Source organism: Tachysurus vachellii, chromosome 1, assembly GCF_030014155.1.
Source record: "Tachysurus vachellii isolate PV-2020 chromosome 1, HZAU_Pvac_v1, whole genome shotgun sequence".
In the NCBI taxonomy this organism is placed as follows: Eukaryota; Metazoa; Chordata; class Actinopteri; order Siluriformes; family Bagridae; genus Tachysurus; species Tachysurus vachellii.
Window position 1 is genome coordinate 23153811 of NC_083460.1, and position 22500 is coordinate 23176310.

The 22500-nt window shown below is 37.9% G+C and overlaps 1 protein-coding gene across 9 annotated transcripts in view; it reads left to right on the plus strand.

Moving 5' to 3' along the window:
* pde4cb (phosphodiesterase 4C, cAMP-specific b) overlaps positions 1–22500 on the plus strand; it is a 65758-nt gene that overhangs the window by 42986 nt on the left and 272 nt on the right. For 4 of the 9 annotated variants that reach the window (XM_060877763.1, XM_060877778.1, XM_060877770.1 and 1 more), the window contains 15 exons: positions 9079–9267; positions 9619–9660; positions 10244–10277; positions 10381–10454; positions 10589–10638; positions 12293–12405; positions 15945–16038; positions 16699–16871; positions 17611–17709; positions 17810–17974; positions 18083–18182; positions 18350–18504; positions 18985–19107; positions 19194–19376; positions 20186–22500. The exon at positions 20186–22500 is cut by the window's right edge and continues 272 nt beyond it. In XM_060877763.1, the coding sequence (XP_060733746.1) occupies positions 9079–9267; positions 9619–9660; positions 10244–10277; positions 10381–10454; positions 10589–10638; positions 12293–12405; positions 15945–16038; positions 16699–16871; positions 17611–17709; positions 17810–17974; positions 18083–18182; positions 18350–18504; positions 18985–19107; positions 19194–19376; positions 20186–20521 (1930 nt within the window). In that variant the 3' untranslated portion in view covers positions 20522–22500. Of the gene's footprint in view, positions 214–9078; positions 9268–9618; positions 9661–10243; positions 10278–10380; positions 10455–10588; positions 10639–12292; positions 12406–15944; positions 16039–16698; positions 16872–17610; positions 17710–17809; positions 17975–18082; positions 18183–18349; positions 18505–18984; positions 19108–19193; positions 19377–20185 lie in introns of all 9 variants that reach the window. The other 5 variants (XM_060877785.1, XM_060877799.1, XM_060877792.1 and 2 more) reach the window with 3 other exon arrangements.

The following is a 22500-nucleotide window of genomic DNA, read 5'->3' on the forward strand; positions in this document are numbered from 1 at the left end:
GGAACATGTAGGGAAAAGCTAAAGAGTGCAACCAGTGGACAAACACCCGGGAAGTGCAAGAAAGTATTTCAAAATAGAAGGAGCTATGAGTTTGCCGACTAACTGTGTCTTTCTCACTCCGGCTGACAGGGCTTTCAAAGTTCGAAATGGGAATATCTACGGATCCCCATGCGCGGTAAACCGTCCAATCGACATCTTGCAGAAACGCAGGCGGTAATTCTTTTCCCTCTTTTTCTTTCAGTGAAACCACAGGGGATAAAAAATCACACGTGCAGTTTAACCTTGCTATTTGGTAATAGAAGCTGAGCTTTCAGGACACTTTGGTGCTCTGGCATGTAAATATGTGTAGCAGGTGAACACAGAACCCACACACCTTTTTATTCTGTTATAGGGAACATCGTTTTGGTCGCCACACTGGAAAGGTTGTGGTTGTGTTCAAAATGAGTGTAATGAGTTTAGTTTAACAGGTCTGATTCTTGCATTTGCAGGATTCGCACAAACGCACAGTTCCTGAAAATTCTCATATGTTTTCAAAATAATAGTTCGATTTTTTTGTGAACTTATGTCATTTAGGTTCCTTTATACACATTTTTGTAACATATACATGATTTACATATCGATTCTATATTGTACAAGGTAATAAAGGACCTCAGTGACAAGCAGGAAGTGAGACTTATCCTGCTGTTTCTAACCAGATTTTACCACCTTCTGTTGTCTTCCTCTCTATACAGTTAAAGTCCATATGCTGTGCTCTCCATGAGCCTGACTCTCAGGCTCAGCAGGGTCTCCATGAACAGATCTGAGTTTAAACTCAAAACAAACCGGACCATATCTGTGAAACAAAGTGTGTTGATGTTTTTACCCCAGCTTGCGCACCATGTCTCTTTTCAGTCTTTATTAAAGATGCAGAAAAACGATCCTTTTGTTGTTTAATGCTCAGATATGTCTATTAAGGTAGCGCTTTAGATCTGTGGAACAAAGGACAACCAGAACGGATTGCTTCCTCTGCAATAAATAATACTAATTCATGATTTTTTATTACCTCACTTCCTGTAGTTGATAATAATATTATATACAGTAGTCTACAGAATGCATTACACAGCCATTAATGTTTACAAGAAGCCAGTTGGACCTTTTTTAAGGGTTTTTCTGTTCTTTTTAAACTACACACCAGATAATAACATGCTTCAGTTATGCACAGTAAAGGCTAGAACCCAATGAGAAAGAGTTGCTTTTTGAATCGAACCCTACCATGATTCAGCATATCATGTCTCATAAGGAGCTCTAATAAATGCATTTGTGTCATTTCCTGTTGTTGAAGAAGCCTGTGCCCATGTTGTACAGAAATGACACTGAGGGGAGCCATTCGGGAGCGGATTCCTTAAGAAGTGATTGTATGTTTTCAATGGCAGGAAACAAGCACCAGGAATTGTCTTTTTCATATGTCTGTGTTCAACCCGATGGAATGTCTTTATGCATGCTTCCAGGTTTGCAGGTTTGCTGCAACCTGCTGAAACAAGGCCAAAGCTGCATACAAAGTATTGTACCATAATTTTTTTTTTTTTTTTTTAAGAAGTAGCCTCGATATCAGCTCAAATGTTCCACCGTTAATATCCAGATGGCTCATTGGAGTTGTTTTGGAGTAATAGTTAAAACATTGTCTTTGATACATTACTTTCTTATCTCAGGCACATCCAACACTGTTGTGCTTGTTTATCTCTGATAGCAGTGCAAACTGAGCCACAAATGACGTCAACAGAAGAGCTGTGCATGGTGACACAGGCGTTTGTGGTCACAGCTTCTCTAACCGTTTCTCAAAAAAAAAGTGTGTGTGTGTAGAGATTGAGTGTTACAGGCATTTTTTTGAAGCCACCATTTAATGTAATCCGCTGGTCAAAGACTATGTTTGCCTTTAGGTTTACAGCTGAACTATTAAGAGGACGTTTATGCAAGTTGCGGATTCCAGCGAAAGCTTTGCACACCTCTACATTGAAAATCAAAATACTTGAGGATATTTAAAGCTGTATGCATAAATCGCTAATGAGAATCAATGTTAAATCTATATAATCTAGGCATCAGTAGTCATAATATACTCAGTAACACTTTGTATAACGACCATATGTAGTATAAAGGGACACATTCCTAACCATGTTATTAAGGCATTATACACTTACTTAAAATTACTTGTGAAAATACAATGCACTTTAAGCATATCAATTCTTAACATATGGCATTATAAGCAGTGTCTACAACATATTGTGTCTATGGTATGCTGACATGCACTGCTGTTTTTTCCACGTACTGTATAATACCATTGACCATTGACAACGTTTCAAACGTTGTCTCACTTACAGCTACAAATCAACTTATAAGGTATTAATAAATAGGTTACAAAATCATATAACCTGTCTGTAATCTACATTTCTAAATGCAAATAATAGTGGATCTGTTTCTTTGGTCTTAGCAATATAATCTGCATAAAATAATAGTTCAACACTACTCCAAATGCATTCTAACAATTTATGATGCATTCAAACCATATTTATAATGTATAACAAATTTGCATATTTGGAATGTGGAAAACACAATAATTGCATTAGAAATACTTAGCTGTGAGTGTTAAAGGCTTATACTGTAAGTCACCAAAGGGTTATAAGCCACGGAATTAGCTTCTGTACATATTTGTAAACATTAATCTCTTAGCAAGTCAGCTAGCTAAAACAAGTGAACGAGTGACAGGATTACTGAGGGGATTTTTAATTCAAATTTGAATCATTGTAATTATTTAATTAGGGTCCATGATAACTAATCTTGGCTTTAAAATGGACACAGATCTTAAATTGAATAGCCAAATTGGTGCAGAGGTGAAGTCTAATTTCTTTCACCTAAGGCACTTGGCAAAAATAAAACCTCTGGTGTCCAGGCAACAATTTGAGATGGTAATCCATGCCTTTATTACATCCCGGCTTGATTACCGTAATGCACTTTATATTGGTCTATAGCCAGTCTTCTTCGTCTCGTCTTCAACTGGTCAAAAATGCTGCTGCACATCTTTTAACTGGTGCACGGAAATATGACCACGTTACACAGATTTTGGCCTCAGTCCACTGGCTGCCTGTGTACCTTAGTTCTTTTATTTGTTTTTAAATCTTTAAATGGCCTCACCCTGTCGTGCCTCACTGAACTGCTTCACCCCTACACTACTGCCCATTTGCTCAGGTCAGCTGATCAAATACTCCTTGACACCCGACGATCAAAGAGGAAGCTCAGAGGGGACCGAGCCTTCTCTGTTGCTGCCCCAAGGCTATGGAACAACTTGCCTCCGCACATCAGACAGGCACCCACTGTTTCCATGTTTAAAAACAACTTAAAACATATTTTAATTCCTTGGCTTTTGTACAAGCATAAATTATTAACTTTTTATTATTATTATATTTATTATTTCCATTATTTCATTATCAATATTTTATGGTTCTCTGTGGCTGTTTTTAAAGGTCTTTATAAATAAAGTATTATTATTATTATTATATTTAATATTAATCATTTTTGCAGCTAATACAGTACAGATAGCAATCAAGAGCTAACCTGACAGGAATACTTTAAGGATTTTTAAATAATATTTTTTATTATTTGATCATTTTGGCTGCTAATGCCAGTTAGCTAATATGTGCTAAGATGACAAGATTACTGATTCAAGTTTACGGTTATCTTTGCCAGTTATCCTAACTGCATTAGTAAAATAACTAATTTGACAGTATTTCAGAAAGCCATGTTTCTGAATGATGGTCTTTATACTGTTAGTATCTCAGCACTTTTTTATACTATTCTGATCTCCTTGTTTTCATTTGTATCTTTTTGACTTAACATGACTGATCCCTGTAAATTAAAATTGTTTGAAATTTTCATGCCTTAAACAGTGCCAGTAATGGAAACACAGTCTAATTATCACTGTATTCTGTTACGTAAGGTATACGGTAAAATAGCATTTTTTTCCACCCAGAAACCAGAATGAAAATGCATCCAACTACATCCACCTTAGTAGAGGCTAAAGAATAATTACTAGTACTTTCACCTTTTCTTGTAACCGCTTAATTTAAAAGGGAAGTGGTAGACCCTGCTTCACCCCAGGTCCCAATCACTTGTTTATTGAAATGTGCCTATTAAACGCACATCTGTAGCCCAAATCAAAGACCAGTCCTCTTTGCATCCCTTCTGAACTTGACTCTCACCCCAGCCTGTGCATTAAGCCTTCATGGCTAAGCAATTCGCTACTTAATTGCTTTTGCTCAACAAGTGATGCACGCTGTCCAATTGGGATCAATACGTTGTTCCAAATAAAGCCTAGATTTGCGGAGAGCTTAATCAGGCCCAGCAGTGGGGATAGTGGATCCGGGAGAGAGGTTGAGCTCTGGACAAGTCCCTGAGTGCTTTTCATTTTGCAGAGCGCTACCCTCAATTATGCCATGTTCAGCGCAACAGTCTTCTCGGACCACCACTGAAGAGCATATTGATTGCACCTTCTCATCACTCCTTTCTTTACCCTTATACCTGATACACATGCTATTTGTGACTTATTTTATCAAATACTGTATACTCCATTTGGGCTAAAAGCTATAACCTCCTCCCCACTGAACACCTTTGGGATGAATCAGAACTGTTACTAATGCTCTTATGTTACTAAGCCATGCTCCAAAATCTTGTGGAAAGCCTTTTCTGGAGTGGAGGTCATTATAACAGTAAAAGGAGACTAAGACACATACAGTGTGATGGTCAGGTGTCTACAAACTTTTGCCCATATAGTGTATATACAGTATATGGACCGGAGATTCAAGAAGCAAATGTATTTTTGGCAGTGATGATCAATGTATGGAATGACAGAGAGTTATTCAACTGCTATAGTCCATCTGAGATATGTTATGTTCACAGTATAGTTCTGCATAAATACACCAATACACCAATATAAACCAATATAAACTCAATACACCAATATAAACTCAATATATATATATATATTTTTTAGAGTTTATATTGAGTCCACAATATTTTTTTTACAAAACCTTACAAAAAATTTGAGTGGATGAAGATAAATAACACCTAAAAATGTTAGATGCTTATGAAAAAATTGAGTTTGAGATCACCATTTACTTTAAAGATATAAACCTTTATGTAAAAATGTTGGGCTTTTTTTTTATCCTATGCAAATCTGTGAAAATGATGGCCCTATTATTCTAGTAAAAATATATATATATATACAATTACCTATGACAAACTACAAACATGTATAAACAAAAGAATAAAACAATAGTTTTTACATCAAAAGAAGAGGTGTGTATTAATGGACAGGAAGTTTGGAACTTTTGGGGCAGCAACTGCAAAACCTTTTTTTAATTAATTTGACTATTAAGAGATGAACAGTGAAATGAAGCTGATGACGTCAAGTGTCTTACAGATTTTCAGAATAAGAGCAAGACTGAGACTACACTGGACTCTCAAATGAAGTCAAGCTAAACTTGGAATAATATGATCCTCTCCTCTTTACACCCTAGACTAATCACGCAGCAGTATTTTAAAGTAGCTGCAAATGTGCCAGAGAGAACGAAGCATAAAGCTGAAGAGATTTGCTTTAGAGTGATTTAAGAAAGGTCACACAATAATCCCATAAATAGCCGAAATCTTTTCTTAATTGAGAAAAAAGAAAGAGTTCATTTTCTGGCTATTTTACAATAAAAATATTATACTATTTTTTCTTCAATCAGCTGTAAAATGTCCCTAGTACTGTATAGATTTTACAGTTAAAAAGTGCATAAAAGGATGAGATCATGGGCATGAAACACTATCTAATTACTAAACTTGCACCTGCGTATCAAGAAATTTAGAATGATTTATTATAGTTAAGACTTTTCACACATGGAATATTTAACTGGGTCAATGTAAACCCTGGGGAAATGAATCCTGGGTAATCTTATTTGACATTTCACGCTGCTCGTTCTTTACCAAGAGTTAACAATTAATCGATTAATACCCAGGATCACCTAACTGTACATTCCTGAACACTGGGTTAACTTAATTATTTGCATATTTGTATTTTCATCAACCATGACTGAATAAGCAGCACACAATCAGTTTAAATATCACACCAATGAGGAACAAATCCTCCATGTAAATCCTCCTGTTTTAACTGGCTTTTCCGATCTTAACTGTAAAAATAAAATAGTCACTTTGGCTCCAATGGACGTGATTTCTATCATCATTTGACTTCTTTTTTTTCACTTAAACTCTGTGATACAAAGCATGTACTATGAGGTATGTGCAATTCGATTTCTGATTAGAATCAGACTTAAGTCGCAAATTTGAGACTTGAGACTTGCTTGACAAATATTAAAAAAAGACTCGACTTGACTTTGACTTGACATTCATGACTTGAGACTTACTTGTGACTTGCACATGTGTGACTTCCCACCTCTGATTCTAACACAGCATCATTTCACACTGTACACCTTTAGCACCACAATACAGGGTTAACACTAAAATCAGTGCTAACTCTGTTTCAGAGCAGGGCTTCATATCCCTGCGTAATAGGCAGTGTTAAGGTTTAATAACTTAAGGTTAAGCGCAGTGTGAAAATCGCTAATATGTACTGAAACATTTTTGTTTGTAATCATAAAAACTCAAGACAAGTTAAAAAAGAAAGAAAAAAGCCAAGATGGGTCGGACCAACATAACTCTCAATGGCACTTTCAAACAAATCTCTGGAATAATGTTATGCTGTGAAAAGAATCTGTTGTCCAATTTCTGAGATCCGTGAAGCTTGAGTATGGAGCCAAGATTGCTGGGATTCAGGGGGGAGGATAAAATTGTGGAAGTACACATATCTACGGGATCAATAAAGTATCTATCTATCTATCTATCTATCTATCTATCTATCTATCTATCTATCTATCTATTCATCCATCCATCCATCCGTCTATCTATCTATCTATCTATCTATCTATCTATCTATCTATTCATCCATCCATCCATCCGTCTATCTGTCTATCCAAATAACTGGAAATGTACTCAATACAATTATTTAATAAGCCAATTGATTGGCAGCAGCCTTAAGCATAACGTCATTCAGATGCAGGACAAGAGCTTGAGTTACGTTCACATCAGTCATCAAGAGTGGAAGAATGTGATCTCAGTGACTTTGACAGTGGCATGATTGTTGGTGCCAGACGGGCTGTTTTGAGAATTTTAGAAACTGGGATTCTGAGAAAACTGGGACATGGGATATGCTCTAGAGTTTACGTAGAATGGTGTGAAAAACAAAAGACATCCAGTGAGTGGAAATTCTGTAGGCAGAATCGCCTTGTTGATGGGAAGTCAAAGGATAATGGTCAGACTGCTGCTGTAACTTATATAAGCCCTCTTTACAACTGTGGTGAGCAGAAAAGCATCACAGCGCAACATGTCAAACCTTGAGGTGGTTGGAGGAAGGTTTGAAGATGAGATGAGCATTGCTAGGCTCTCCTCCATGGTCTCCTTCAAGCTTTTTAAGATAAATAGGATAAACAAATGTTTACTTTAGATGAGCACTTAGTTAATAGTTGTTAGGGAATTAAGATTCAGATTGTTCTTACATTCATTAGAATGGAATAGAAGTCCATTTCAAAATAAATAATAATCTACAAGGCATGGTTGATGGTTTATTCCACTCCACTACTCTCTAATATGATACAGGTTAAAAATAGAAGCGATTATTTCGGATGCAGCTGCACGCAGGGATGTATGTGTGACAGGGAGACGTACTGCATTGCAAATAGGGTTGTAGCTTCACCTGAGTGACTATAAATAGCCTAAGCTGTTGTAGCGGTTATTCATAGCCCTCCAGTCAGACCATGTGACTTTCACATTTTCGCCATGCGTCCCCACACATCAGAGCAGATGCAGATCGACATTCCTTCTGAAAGCCAGATGAGAATTCCCACGGAAGTGAAAAGGAAATGATTCACGAGTTGCTGCAGCCGCTCTGTGCCCTTTCAGTCCCCTGCCACATTCTCGGTGGCTCCTCAGTCACCCATTTACTTTCCTCATGAATCAAGTGACCTCTTTTGCATGATCATTCTGATTATGCGATAACCTCAAAAATCTCATGTGGATCCTGTATGCAAGCAAAAGATAGTTGTGTGATAGTTTTGTTCTTACTATCAACATCATTAATGAAGAAGAAACACAATGGGTCTTTATAGTGTTTAAGTGGAAAACTTTTATGCAGTGTACCTTTTACATCACGGCCTCTGCCATGAGCCAGACCCGGATTGAAAAATATATATAACAGCAAACAGTGTTCTGTAAGGAATTTACCCGGACAGGGAATGCTGTTTAAGATGTCTTCAATGCTATGAAACAGATATACCAGAAAGGATGGGCAAAGTTTGACCAAGCAGAGGGTCAGACATACTAGTCATTTAGAGATTATTTATCCCACATACTGTATATAAAGCAAGGTTCAGGCCTTTGAGTTAATATTTAATATCATATAATATTATAGATATTAACATAGTTTTACAGGGGGCACGGTGGCTTAGTGGTTAGCACGTTCACCTCACACCTTCAGGGTTGTGGGTTTGATTCCCATCTCCGCCTTGTGTGTGTGGAGTTTGCATGTTCTCCCTGTGCCTCGGGGGTTTCCTCCGGGTACTCCGGTTTTCTCCCCCGGTCCAAAGACATGCATGTTAGGTTGATTGGCATCTCTGAAAAATTGTCCATAGTGTGTGAGTGTGTGAGTAAATGAGAGAGTGTGTGTGTGCCCTACGATGGGTTGGCACTCCGTCCAGGGTGTATCCTGCCTTGATGCCCGATGACTCCTGAGATAGGCACAGGCTCCCTGTGACCCGAGGTAGTTTGGATAAGCGGTAGAAAATGAATGAATGAATGAATGAACATAGTTTTACTATTTTTGTTCCTCATGATAATAGCATTAATTAATTAATCCACAATTCTAAATATTGTGTTGTTATGTTTAAATTTATTTCTTTTCTTGTTCTTGTGCAGAATTGCAATCTAATCTTTTCTTGGTTTCTTTTTTCACTGTTGCAGTTTTGATGTTGAAAATGGACCATCAGTGGGACGAGCAGTTGACTCTCAGGTCAGTCCGAGCTCTGGCCTGGTCCTGCAGGGCAACTTCCCTCACAGTCAGCGACGCGAGTCTTTCTTGTACCGCTCCGATTCTGACTTTGACATCTCACCAAAAGCCATGTCCCGAAACTCCTCCACTACTAGTGAGCTGTAAGTATTATTACTCTGCTAAGTGCTGATGATTCATAGCCTAAGTTAATATTGGAGAGATTACTATGTACTACGCTGCTTCGTGTTTTTAATAATGGGCTTAAAACAGCTATCAATATCGTTCATTATACTGAATGCATATATATATGTATGTATATATATATATATATATATATATATATATATATATATATATATATATATATATATATATATATATATACACAAACATTCTCAACTTCCTCATTGTTGACATCATATATGACGTCAATATTTTTTTGCCCAAACATCCAAGTGAGGTCATGAGACTCTTTTTTGAGACTTTTTTCGTTTTTTTTGTTTTTTCTCAAGGGAAGAGGGCTTGAAACAGTGGGAAGTCAGTTGTCTGCCTCGGTGAGATAAGCTTGTGGCAACTTTCTTTTCCTTTAACAATGTTTCCCCATTAACTGACATAATCACTGATCACCAAGACCCACTCACAAACTCGTTTTCCCAACGTCATGCGGTTCATCACACCAGAAGTCGAGGATATGTGGCCTGATTAAATGTGAAGCATGCACCTGTATTCTGTTTTTTTTCTGCATGCATCACCCACAGGTGAAACAATTTGAGCTTCAGTTTACATGGCTGATTAATATATACATACGTTTATGTTTAAAAATTGTTAGCTGTATGTATAATCACACACTTACACTATTTATGTTTTTGTATAGTAGTGACTGATCAACTAACATTGCATATGTATACATGATGCTCATGCCTTGTAAACTGAAGTGGTTCAAACTCCTCACCTCTCACTTTGCAGTTTACTAATGTCCAGTTCTCTGCTGTAATTCTGAATGACCCTTGTACAGTGGCACGTTTTAGACCATAAACTTACCCTATCTACTTGAGGTTAAACCCAGCTGACCGGACAGCTCTATGAAAAAACCCACAACATTGAAAGACAAAGAATTCTCTTTTTTTCTTATTTCAGACATGAAGACATGATTGTAACACCATTTGCACAGGTTAGTGTAATTATGTTCTGTTTCAGTGCACTTAATTTGCCATTATGTCAAGTGTTTTGTCAGTTTTAGTGCACTTGAAACGTGTAGATGTTCGTCCACATAGGTCCTGGCCAGTTTGCGAACAGTGCGGAGCAACTTTGCAGCATTGACTCATCTGCAGGATCGGGGAAGTTGCAAGTAAGAGAGGTTGTCTGGTTCATATTTGTCCAGCATATTTTATTTTATTTTATTGTTTTATCCAATTTCAGCCACTTACAAAATGAAAGATTTCCAAACATAGCACTAATTGCATATTTCTTTCTTTTTTTTAGACGGCCGTCGGGCAGTAATCCTCCCTCTGTGTGCAAGCAGGGTGTGCCAGGTCAGTGGCTATGTATTTAGTCCTAGATAAGGAGAGAAGACATTTATTTTGTAAACAAGCCTATAAAGTTTGAGTAAAAATATTGCACCGTAATTGACTGCAGTGAACCACACAACAAACAAAATTGAAACATCCAGTTTTTCTTCACACCTTTGTTCCATGTGGGAATCCAATCGTAAACATAATGAAGATCAAGTTCAGGCTTACTTTTTAAAAAAGTGACAATAAAAGACCTGCAGTGGTATAAAAAAGTGTTTGCCCCTTCCTGATTTTTTTTCATCAAACAAATTTAAATAGTATTCAAAGATAACACAAGTAAACACAACATGCAGTTTGTAAATGAAGGTGTTTATTATTAAGGGAAAACAAAATCCAAACACACATGGCCCTGTGTGAAAAAGTGTTTGCCCCCTATTAAAACATAACTGTGGTTTATCACACCTGAGTTCAATTTCTCTAGCCACACCCAGGCCTGATTACTGCCACACCTGCTTCCCAGGAGAGGCCGGCTGACCAAAATTACCCCAAGAGCGCAGCAACGACTCATCCAAGATGTCACAAAAGACCCCACAACAACATCCAAAGTTATGGTCAGTGTTCATGACTCCACCATAAGAAAGAGACTGGGCAAAAATGGCCTGCATGGAGTTCCAAGATGAAAGCTGCTGCTGAGCAAAAAGAACATAAAGGCTCGTCTCAAATTTGCCAGAAAACATCTTGATGATCCCCAAGACTTTTGTGAAAATACTCTGATTAGACAAAAGCTGAACTTTTTGAAAGGTGTGTGTCCCATTACATCTGGCGTAAAAGTAACTGCATTTCAGAAAAAGTACATCATACCAACAGTAAAATGTGGTGGTGGTAGTGTGATGGTCTGGGGCTGTTTTGCTGCCTCAGGACCAGGAGGACTTGCTGTGATAAATGGAACCATGAATTCTGTCTACCAAAATATCCTGAAGGACGATGTGCGGCTATCTGTTTGTGACCTCAAGCTGAAGTAAATTTGGGTTCTGCAGCAGAACAATGATCCAAAACACACCAGCAAGTCCACCTCTGAACGGCTGAAGAAAAACAAAATTTGGAGTGGCCTAGTCAAAGTTCTGAGCTGGATCCTATTGAGATGCTGTGGCATGACCTTAAAAAGGTGGTTCATGCTCAAAATCCCTCCAAAGTGGCTGAATTACAACAATTCTGCAAAGATGAGTGGTCCAGAATTCCTCCACAGCGCTGTAACAGGCTCATCAGAAGTTATCGCAAACGCTTGTTGCAGTTCTTGCTGCTAAGGGCGGCCCAACCAGTTATTAGGTTTAGGGGGCAAACACTTTTTCACACAGGGCCATGTAGGTTTGGATTTTGTTTTCCCTTATTAATAAAAACCTTAATTTAAAAACTGCATGTTGTGTTTGCTTGTGTTATCTTTGAATAATATCTAAATTTGTTTGATGATCTGAAACATTAAAGTGTGACAAACATGCAAAAATCAGGAAGGGGGCCAACACTTTTTCACACCACTGTATTTAAAGGAAATATGCCCTGTGACTTCTCGTTGCCTAACAGTGGTGATGCATGTACTCCCATTTTCAATGGAAACTACATGGAATTTTTCATTTTATTTTTTAGTTATGTTCATAGCATGATAACCATCTTATTGCAGATGAGACATACCAGAAGCTGGCAATTGAGACCCTGGAAGAACTTGATTGGTGTCTGGACCAATTGGAGACCCTGCAGACACGTCACTCGGTCAGCGAAATGGCCTCCAATAAGGTATCATCTGTAGTCTATTTATAGTTCAACATTACATTGCTTTATTTCCTTATTGGCACTCATATTTTCCTTTTCATCCATAAATCTTTGTGATACAAGCTAATTGCATTGTGAGCTTAAACAGTTAGCATTTTTTTAGTGTGTTACGCTGTCCTGTGGTGCTGCATGAAAGACAGTTCAAAAAAGCTGAGTTCTCTTCATGTTTCTCAAACAAAGCACGTTAGTCTTAACCTTCTCCTCCTTGTAGCTGTCGTGTGACAGGGAAGAGTCGGCTTAGGGTTGGGAAACGGAAAAGGACCTAATTGAGGAGATCATGAGGAAAAATAAAGATAAAAATGCTGAAAAGTGGAGTTGTTGAGTTTGTGTGTTTTCCAAATGTTGAGTGAAGATACAGGTACACATACCTGTTGTTCTTTTGATACATGCTGAAAGCCTGAAGCCTCCACATACATCTGCCTTATTAGACATGCTTGCAAATTTCACACTCACACACACTATATTGTGCTTGGAAATGTGATTGCGCCACTTTGTGTGTGGAGCTAATGTCATGGGAGACCACCAAACCATGACGTGGCTGTGTGTAGTACTGAAAATGCTATTTATAGCTTGATACTATAAATAGACAGGCAATATCGTGACAATATCTCAGAATAACAGAATCCTAAAAATATTTTTTAAAAAGTGCAGAAATCCATATTATCCATATTACTTGTGTCAAAATAATTTGCAATTTATTAACTAAAGAAAATAATAAATATATTTTACTATCAAATCATGGGATCCACAGAAATGTATCTCCTCTACAGTGGAGCTCAATGCAAATGTTATACAGTATATTTTTACTTTTATATTCCTGTATCTGTGTGTTTATGAATTGTTTTTTTAACTGCATTAAATAGTCAAAAAATCCTCACATATAGGTTGTTGAAGCAGTACAGGAGTTGATGTTCTTGCTAAACATACTTTATGAAATCTTTTATATTCATCCATGCTGCTGCTTCAGATTCCTTCTGTTTTTTTCTTTCACACCATCACGAATGGAGTTACCCTTCTGCTTTATTCATATTTTTTCCCTCTGCCCATTTTCTGCACATTAAGTGTGCAAAGCCCACACGCCTCTAGCCCCATGCGTATGCACACACCTCTCTCCGTGCTTACCAGCCAATCAGATCGGCTCAAGCCTCTGTTGTCAGGAGTAGCTGATTGGAAGTTCTAAAACATGCTGGAAACTGGGGATGGGGACGTAGCTTGTGAAAGCATCATACTCTCTCATCTTTCTGTATGTACACACACTGTCAGAGGACAGTGACCAGCAGTGACATGTGTTGCCTTTATGCAGATACATGGAATTTGTATCAAACTGTTCTTCTGTATGGAGCAGCCGGAATTATTCTGCTTGGACAACATGTGCTGTCAGACTACAGTGGAATTGGAAGCTGCTAATGATACGACCACATGCACTTTTCTTTAGAGGACTGTGCTGGATAACGAAATGATACTTTTTCTTTTCACAAGATTTGCTCCGTAATCCAGTAAATCTCAGTATGGCTCTGTACATGAGCTCATGCCAGAGATATGACTTTCACTCTGGTAAGTGTACTAATGCTCGACTCGGGTCATTAACCGGTGCAACCTTTTCCAACATGAGCTGTGAGGATATAAATGTAAAATGTGAGCCACAATCTTAAGAGGAAATTTCCTTCTGTAACCATATATCAGGGGCATATTTCATGCAATTATCCATATAAGCCAATTCAATTTATAGCAGTTGTGCAGCTCGTAATATCATGTAGATACCAGACATCAGAATGGGGAGCTTAGTTATTTTTGGCATGTGGCACGGTGGCATGCATTCGACCTTGTTGGTGTCAGAAGGGCTTGTTTTGAGTAGTTTAGTAATGACTCCTCTCCTGGTTTTGACACATAATTGTCTTGATAACAGAATGCTGTGAAAAACAAAACGCATTCAGTGAACAGCAGTTCTGCAGGCAGAGATATCTTGTTGGTGATGAGAGCAAAAAAGCGTCTTAGAACACACAATACATTAAACCTTAAAGTTGAACAGTTACAAAAGCAGAAGACGACATCATATTCCACTACTTTCAGCTAAAAACTAGGCTACAGTGGACACAGTGCCATGGGGTTGGAGTAAAGGACCAGGAAAAGTTTTTACTATGTACTACTGTTAGGATTGCACGAGGAGTCATCTGAGATATCTAGAAGTTCATGCTGGTGTGTATGTTTATGTATATGTGCATGCAAGGGTGTGTGCATGAGTCACTGTATGTATGCATGCATGTGTATTAATAAACTTCTCTGATTAACAGCTTTTACAGAGATGCAGGAAGCTTGTTGATTCCATTGAGAAGGTGTTAGACACCCATACTTCTGAATAAAGGGTCCTGTCTCCACATGGAGATGCTGCTTTTGTGTACCTGAGTTGTTATGGCAACCACAAAACTCTCGTGTCTGTTGTGTGTTGTATATTTTTTCCCTACAGCACCATTGAACAAATCGTCGTTTATCATATATCATTAGATGTTCAAACTGCTGCCAGGTTTTGACCTCAGGGTTGAAAATACATACTGTACCAACACATATATTAAGAATGTATATCACAGACTCCTTTTTCTCCAACGATAAATTTGGGTGTGTGTTTGTTAATTTATTACCGCATTAGTCGACATTCAGTCTCAGGTAGTTCAAGGACTGAATCTGAGTCTGACTTGGGATATTTTTACTTAAAGGTGGAGTGCACGATGTTTGAGAAATGCTTCAGAAAACTGAGTCGGGCCGACAAACAAAAGAAACGTGTAGCAGAAAGCAATTAGCAGAAAGGGGCGTGTCTTGTCAATATGTGGTGGAGAGAGTGTTCAGTGCGCATGTGTGACATTAGCCGAAAGCAATTGAAACATTGACATGGCGGATAAAAACGAAAAGCGAAAAAGGTATGTTGCGTATGTATGTGTGGGGCGGAGCTAAAACAGGGGTGACACCCATTTGGGTTAGGGGCGTGTTTGTTTTGGTGATTTCAAATGTCAACATTGGCTTCATCTTGTCAACATCATGCACCCCACCTTTAAATTGTGCAGTAGAATACACATTTCTCAACATCCCCTCTAGATGGCACCTTAGAAAACAACGTAAAATCAAACTTCAAAATATTTTTAAAAATTTCTGCAGATTTTTTTGTAGATCTGGGGCAAGATCCTTTGAAGTGCAGTAAACATGAGTACGGCTGTCATAGAAAATAATTGCATGTGTGTCTTCACCAGTAGGAGTTTAAAATAAGAATCCTGTGCTAGCAAATTCACCAATACAAATAAAAAAAAATTTCTGGTTGCAAAGTTTGGAATAATTTGTAATATTTTGGCCTTTTTTTTTCTTGGAGGGGATCAAAAGTTACATACATGTAATTCTTCCTAATTCTGATTTAAGTAGTGTTATTGCCTCTTGGTACATCTTTGCTGGAGAAGTCTGTAGTTCCTAAATGACAGTAATTGCTGATAAACAATCCACTGTGTATGCCCTGTGTGCAGTTTAAAAGAATGCTGAACCGTGAACTTACCCAGTTGTCAGAGACGAGTCGCTCAGGAAACCAAGTGTCCGAGTTCATATCAAGCACATTTTTAGGTAAGTGTGAGTGAGTCATACACTCATCATATATTATAGCCATCTGATTGAAAACCAGGCTTTCAAAGAATCATCTTACACATTTTGACACCCACCCATCCGCTTTTTACTTATAATAGGAATATTAAACTTAAATATTGAGTGTTAGGAAAACGTGGTTCTTTTGTATTTGTTTGTTCTTTGTTCATTCGTGTATATGCCGCATGCATTGGGTTCGGTGCTGTGAGATGGGTTCTTGTTATAAGTATAACTTTATGTAGAATGGAAATCTTTTATATGGGAAAACAAAAGAAAGATGGAAACAATCCTAAACACATTGCCTGTCCTTGCTATGGGGACTACAGTATCGCCATTGGGCTGAATTGTGTGCGTCAATGTGGGATTAACAGTAACATTGTGACGATCATGACCCACACAAAGGGAGCATCTGTAAACTATAAACAGAAAAATCCACACTAATCATGAGGATGAAGGTACTTTGTTGCTATTAATGTTAGGAATCTAGGAATCTACTTGAGATTTATTTTTACAAAAAGAGCAAAATATGTCTGGTGAAGGATGTTCAAATCTTAAGACACTGTTGTTCCTGCTGAATGACTATGTGAATAAATAGATGTTGGTTAAGTATGCATGCCAGTATAATTGTTATAATGTGTGTAGAGAAACCACACGATGTGGAAATCTTGTCTCCGCCACCGAAGGAGAAGGAGAAGAAACGGCGTCCCATGTCTCAGATCAGCGGGGTGAAGAAGCTGACACACAGCACGAGCCTGGCCCCTAGCCGCATCCCTCGCTTTGGGGTCAACACTGAGCACGAGAGCCTGCTGGCTAAGGTCAGTTCGTTCACATACACAATGTAGAATATTAGGGCTAAAGAGGCCCTTTAAAATTTGTAAGACACTTTAAAAGACAAAGCAGTTTGTTTCGTTCCAAGGTCCAAAGTAGTACTTCACAGACCTTGACAAGAAAGTTCTCAGATGCAATGAATCATTATTTGTAAAATGTTATTTATAGCTAAACAAATGTTTTCTTTTTTGAAGCATCTATAGTGTCTTCCAATGCAGCCCCTACTCCAACCACTACAATGTTGGTAGCTAATGCATCAAATCATAGAAAATGTTAGAAAGAACAAGCCTAGTACACACATGTGCTTCATGGCCACTATTTATAACAGGATAACATAATCATTAAAATGTTCTGGGACATCCTCAGTTGAATACTAATTTGATCCCTGATATCAGCAAATGCTAAGAAAAAAGCATGTTGGCAGTGATGCATCTCTAGTAATAACTATGCAAAATAAAACTGTAGCACAAATTAATATACTGTAAACTGTCAATTGTTATGACAGCTATCGTGATAATCAACTGTCATGGCACCTCACAACTCTGCTGTGAAATGTTTATGAAAGGACATCCTTAATATGTGCCACAGTTTCATCACATGGACCTATAAATGGTGACGAAACGGATCGCAGTAAATTTTTACCTTTGCTGAAAGGGCCTTGAAAAGATAATACAAATGGATTCATACTGTGAGATTTCATGTGAACACAGTTTTTTTTAATTCCAGGAACTTGAGGACATCAATCGCTGGGGTCTTGATATCTTTAAGATAGCAGAGCATTCAGGGAATCGGCCACTGACGGTGATCATGTACACAATATTTCAGGTATGAAACTTTAAACTTTCTTGATTAATCCATGTATTTATTATACTGCTATTGATTTACTGCATAGCATTATATCACTGCATCATCTCTTTTTTTCCAGGAAAGAGACCTACTGAAGTGCTTTAAGATCCCAACAGACACATTCATCACCTTCATGATGACCCTAGAGGGCCACTACCACACTGATGTTGCTTATCACAACAACATCCATGCTGCTGATGTACTGCAATCCACACACGTTCTCCTCTCCTCTCCTGCTTTAGAGGTTCCTTTCTTCATTTATTCAAGCAAACTAAAGGAGCTGAGGATTTCGCCAGAAATAATAATAATAATAATAATAATAATAATAATAATAACCTGTTCTTTATTTCAGGATGTCTTCACTGACCTCGAAATCATGGCTGCTTTGTTTGCTAGTGCCATACATGATGTTGATCATCCTGGAGTGTCAAACCAATTCCTCATCAACACAAGTACCTTTATGCACAGTTATATATAAATGCATTATTTATAATCATTTTTTTTTAACAAGTACTGAATTCAAGTGTGTTCTTGTTTTATGGGCATTTCACTAGTCCACAAAAATAGTCCAACTAGCTGAATACTAGATAATTGTGTGTGTACACCTTCATTGTTTCAGACTCTGAGCTGGCTCTGATGTATAACGACGCGTCTGTTCTGGAGAACCACCACCTGGCCGTGGGCTTTAAACTCCTACAGGAAGAAAACTGCGACATCTTCCAGAACCTGAGCAAGAAACAGAGGCTGTCACTACGCACGATGGTCATCGACATGGTGAGGTTTGACATTAACCTTGAGTGAGTCTAATCTACATCATTTTAAATAAAGAGCATATGTTTCTTTGTATTTAATCCATCAGCAATAAAACGTGATTGCACAAGTGTGTGCACCATTACAGCAGATAAAATAAAAATAATAATAAAAATTAAGATTATAATAAAGCTATTAAAGCTTATTTAACACACAGCTGAAATATTTAAGATGTTGCTAATTTTTTAAGTGCAATTCATCTAATACATTTCATCCCACCATGAATGCCTTGATTTGTTTTCAGTGAATTTTTTTAGTTGATTTTGCCAAACAAGCCACATTTTATATTTATTATATATACTTTATCATTTTTTGTGGATAAGTTATCACCCACAAACAATAGGGTGTGGAAACTTGTTCCATGCCTTACCATTACCATACCATTACCATACCTTACTGCTTATTTGATGTGATGCCTTTATTTTATGACTTGCTTCAAAACAGGTATTAGCCACAGACATGTCCAAGCATATGAATTTCCTGGCAGCCCTGAAGACCATGGTTGAGACAAAGAAAGTGACCAGTCTGGGAGTATTGTTGCTGGACAACTACTCCGACAGAATACAGGTCTGTTCTATAGTTCTGGTTTTATAGATCTAGCTCTCTACTGACTTAAACTGAAAGCTTATGTTTCTATCATCTTCTGGCTTTAGGTTCTCCAAAACATGGTCCATTGTTCTGACCTCAGCAACCCTACAAAGCCTCTGGAGATCTACAGGCAGTGGACTGACCGCATTATGGTGGAGTATTTCACCCAGGGTGACCGGGAGCGAGACAAAGGCATGGAGATCAGCCCCATGTGTGACAAACACACTGCTTCCGTGGAGAAATCTCAGGTACCAAAGCAACACGAGCAGCCATGTGGTTAATACCTAAGCTGGACTGCAGCTTCATTTTCCAATGCTTTTTTCTCTGCTGTCTCAAATTCTGTGGCTGTTATAAAAGACAAGAGAAATCTTTCATAAGCATTGACCAATAGGTGGGTTAATCTTCCTTTGCTCTGTTCAGCTTAAATTAGATTAAGCCTTAAACACACAGGCCACAATTCACGTCTGGCTTTTTTGTACACATTTCTGGTCACTGCTTTGGACAATTGAAAGCGTCATTGTGATTGGTCTTTGTCCTTCTGTGTCCATACGTCGTCAATCCGAAAACTTGTGGACTTCCTGATGCAGTGAGCATAAATTAATTAAAACACATTTATGGCATCATGTCCTTTAAAACTATTTGACAATTTTGTTTGAAACACAAAAATGTAGCTGGTAAGAGTTTAGCTATTTTTAGTGATGGAAAAAAAACAACAACAACAAAATAAAATAGGGAACACTACTAGAAATGTTTTCTATTATACAGCTTCATGTCCTCGACTCAGTCTCTAACAAACATGAAAAGTAACATGTAAGTGAGCTTTCACACTGGTAGTTACTTTGAAATAATCCCAGTGTTAAAACCAGTTTTTAGTTTTTGGGGTTTTTTTAACATTGCCACATACATGCTCAGCTAAATAGTAGCAGTAGTATTAACTAAGATGAATAATCAATACGAAAATCTTTTACTTTTACAACAAATCAAATTAGAGTTTTTTTTCTGCATGAGCTAAAGTGTCTATGCTAAACATCTACCTACTATTTGCCTCCATGTTAAGGTGGGCTTCATTGACTACATTGTGCACCCTCTCTGGGAGACGTGGGCTGACCTCGTCCACCCAGACGCCCAAGACATTCTGGACACTCTGGAAGACAACCGCGAGTGGTACCAGAGCATGATCCGCCGCAGTCCCTCACCCCCACCTGAGGAACAGGACTCTTACAGTGCCATCGGAGCCTCCACCAGCGAAAAGATCCAGTTCGAGCTGACTTTGGAGGAGGAGGGCGAGTCAGACTCCGAGATCCCTCAGGAAGCAGAGCACAGCGAGTCGGAGATCTTGGCGACTCGGTGCCGCAGGACGTTATCGCCTGACACAATGGACAGAAAGCTGTAAGAGAATGAGACTAAAGAGAAAAACTGTGCATAGCTAGAGGCATGGCACTAATGACACGTCTCAGTGATACTTTACTCCTAATTCTGTGATGAACTTAAGTGTGGCTGTAGCAGGCTCCTATCGAGCAATGCGCCACATCCAAGCTAATGAGATAACTCACCTTGTTTCACCTATTAGACACACATTTGCTGTTTTGTTTTTTTTTTTTATCCTGCCAGATAAACCTTTTAGTCCTAGCTTCTTAAAATGCATTTGTGTCGAGCACACAGGTGGCTGTAATGATCACTCAGTGACCGAGGTGAGATCTGAGGATGGCTCAGCCTCTTCAGGGTCTATTAACCAAGCAAGGAGATCTTCTGAGAAAGAAAGTCTTCCTTCATATGATGTACATGTTGTCTATAAAGGAAATTATAATATTTATGGTAAGCTAACAGCATCGATGAACTGTTTTTTTGTTGTTCGTTTTTGTTTTGCACCATACTATTAGTTCAGGACAAGTAGGAGATTCATTAACATTTTAAATACTTCATTTAGCGTTCATTTTTATTTTGTACAATTTCATTTGTACGATGAACAGACAAGTAACAGTCATGCCAAATATTAGCTTGAGATAAAACAATGACACTAATAACCTCAGGATATAAATAAATATTTCACTTTTAATGTAGCAAGGTACCCCTGTATATTACCCAGTGCATCTTTATTCTAAATAACTAAAGACATTTAGACTGGTATCCACACTTACACCTCAATATCCACATTTACATCTTCATGTGTCTTTAAAAATTCATCAGCTCTTGATAACAGACCACACCCAGATGTTCAATCTCAGCACACCTCGATCAAGAGGCACTGCCTTGCTCGAGTATCGTTCGATTTGTGCGACAATATCAGTGTAAATTCTTTAAATTCCCAGTCATGGTGCCGTCATGGTATTCAGATCCCAGTCATTTTATAGTGGCTTATGTTATGCTATATTATAGGAAAAAGGAACCCAAACGGTATTTTTTTTAAAGTTTTTATATATTTACAAGTTTCCAAACATTTCCAGTGCAAGTAGAAATTTTAACAATTTTGTTAACAGCCACAATTTATGTTTAACACAACTAGTAGTGAGGAAATACTATGATCCTGCATGATTAGCATATTAATCTTCAGCATATAAACTTCTCACAGGAACAACACTTTAATGTTACTGTTCTAAAGTTAAGGAAAGCATAATGCTCAAGTCTGGCTGCTCAAATATCCGTTTCAACCCTACTGAACTAGTGAACTAAGAGTGAACAGGTAGAGATGAGTACAATATCCAGGGGTACCCGTTTCTCTTCTTAAATCACCACTCGTCTTTGTATTATATGTTTTTGTTTTACCTAATGTCCAGATTTAGCATCATTGTCTCAAACGTATTATTGACAGCTTACCAACTGCCACAGTTTGCTGCCTCTCCTATTAAGACATGTCAGATATTAGCCTGTGATTTGGATTGGAGAGACCTGAGCATTTCTTTTGCCACTCCAGAAATTTTAGACCAAAAATAATTCCAGCACATTTAAAGGGCTTAAGGTAAACCAGGATCCAAGACAGCTGACTGAAAGCTTTTTCCTGCATAAATCGCGTAAATAACTTTATTTGCAGGACTTTAACAGTGTTTTCATTGAGGATATATAATTAGAATTATAATAATTACATTATTAGTAGAATTAGTGTTTTGGTTTCTCTGTATTTCATCACATAAAGTAAATACAGAAATTCCACTTTTGTTTCCTAGAGGAAACCCTAAACATGGTGGTTCTTTCAGATACGAGTTCATTGTAGTGTAATCTGTTCATTGTCACTGAACTGCACTAAAATGTGCACACATTTCAAACACATGTACAATGGGAGAGTGTTCTAATGCCATAATGGTTCATTTCATAAAATCATCTGTACGGTATAAAGCATCATGCTGTTTTTATGTTTCTTTTATGTTGTTCGTCTTA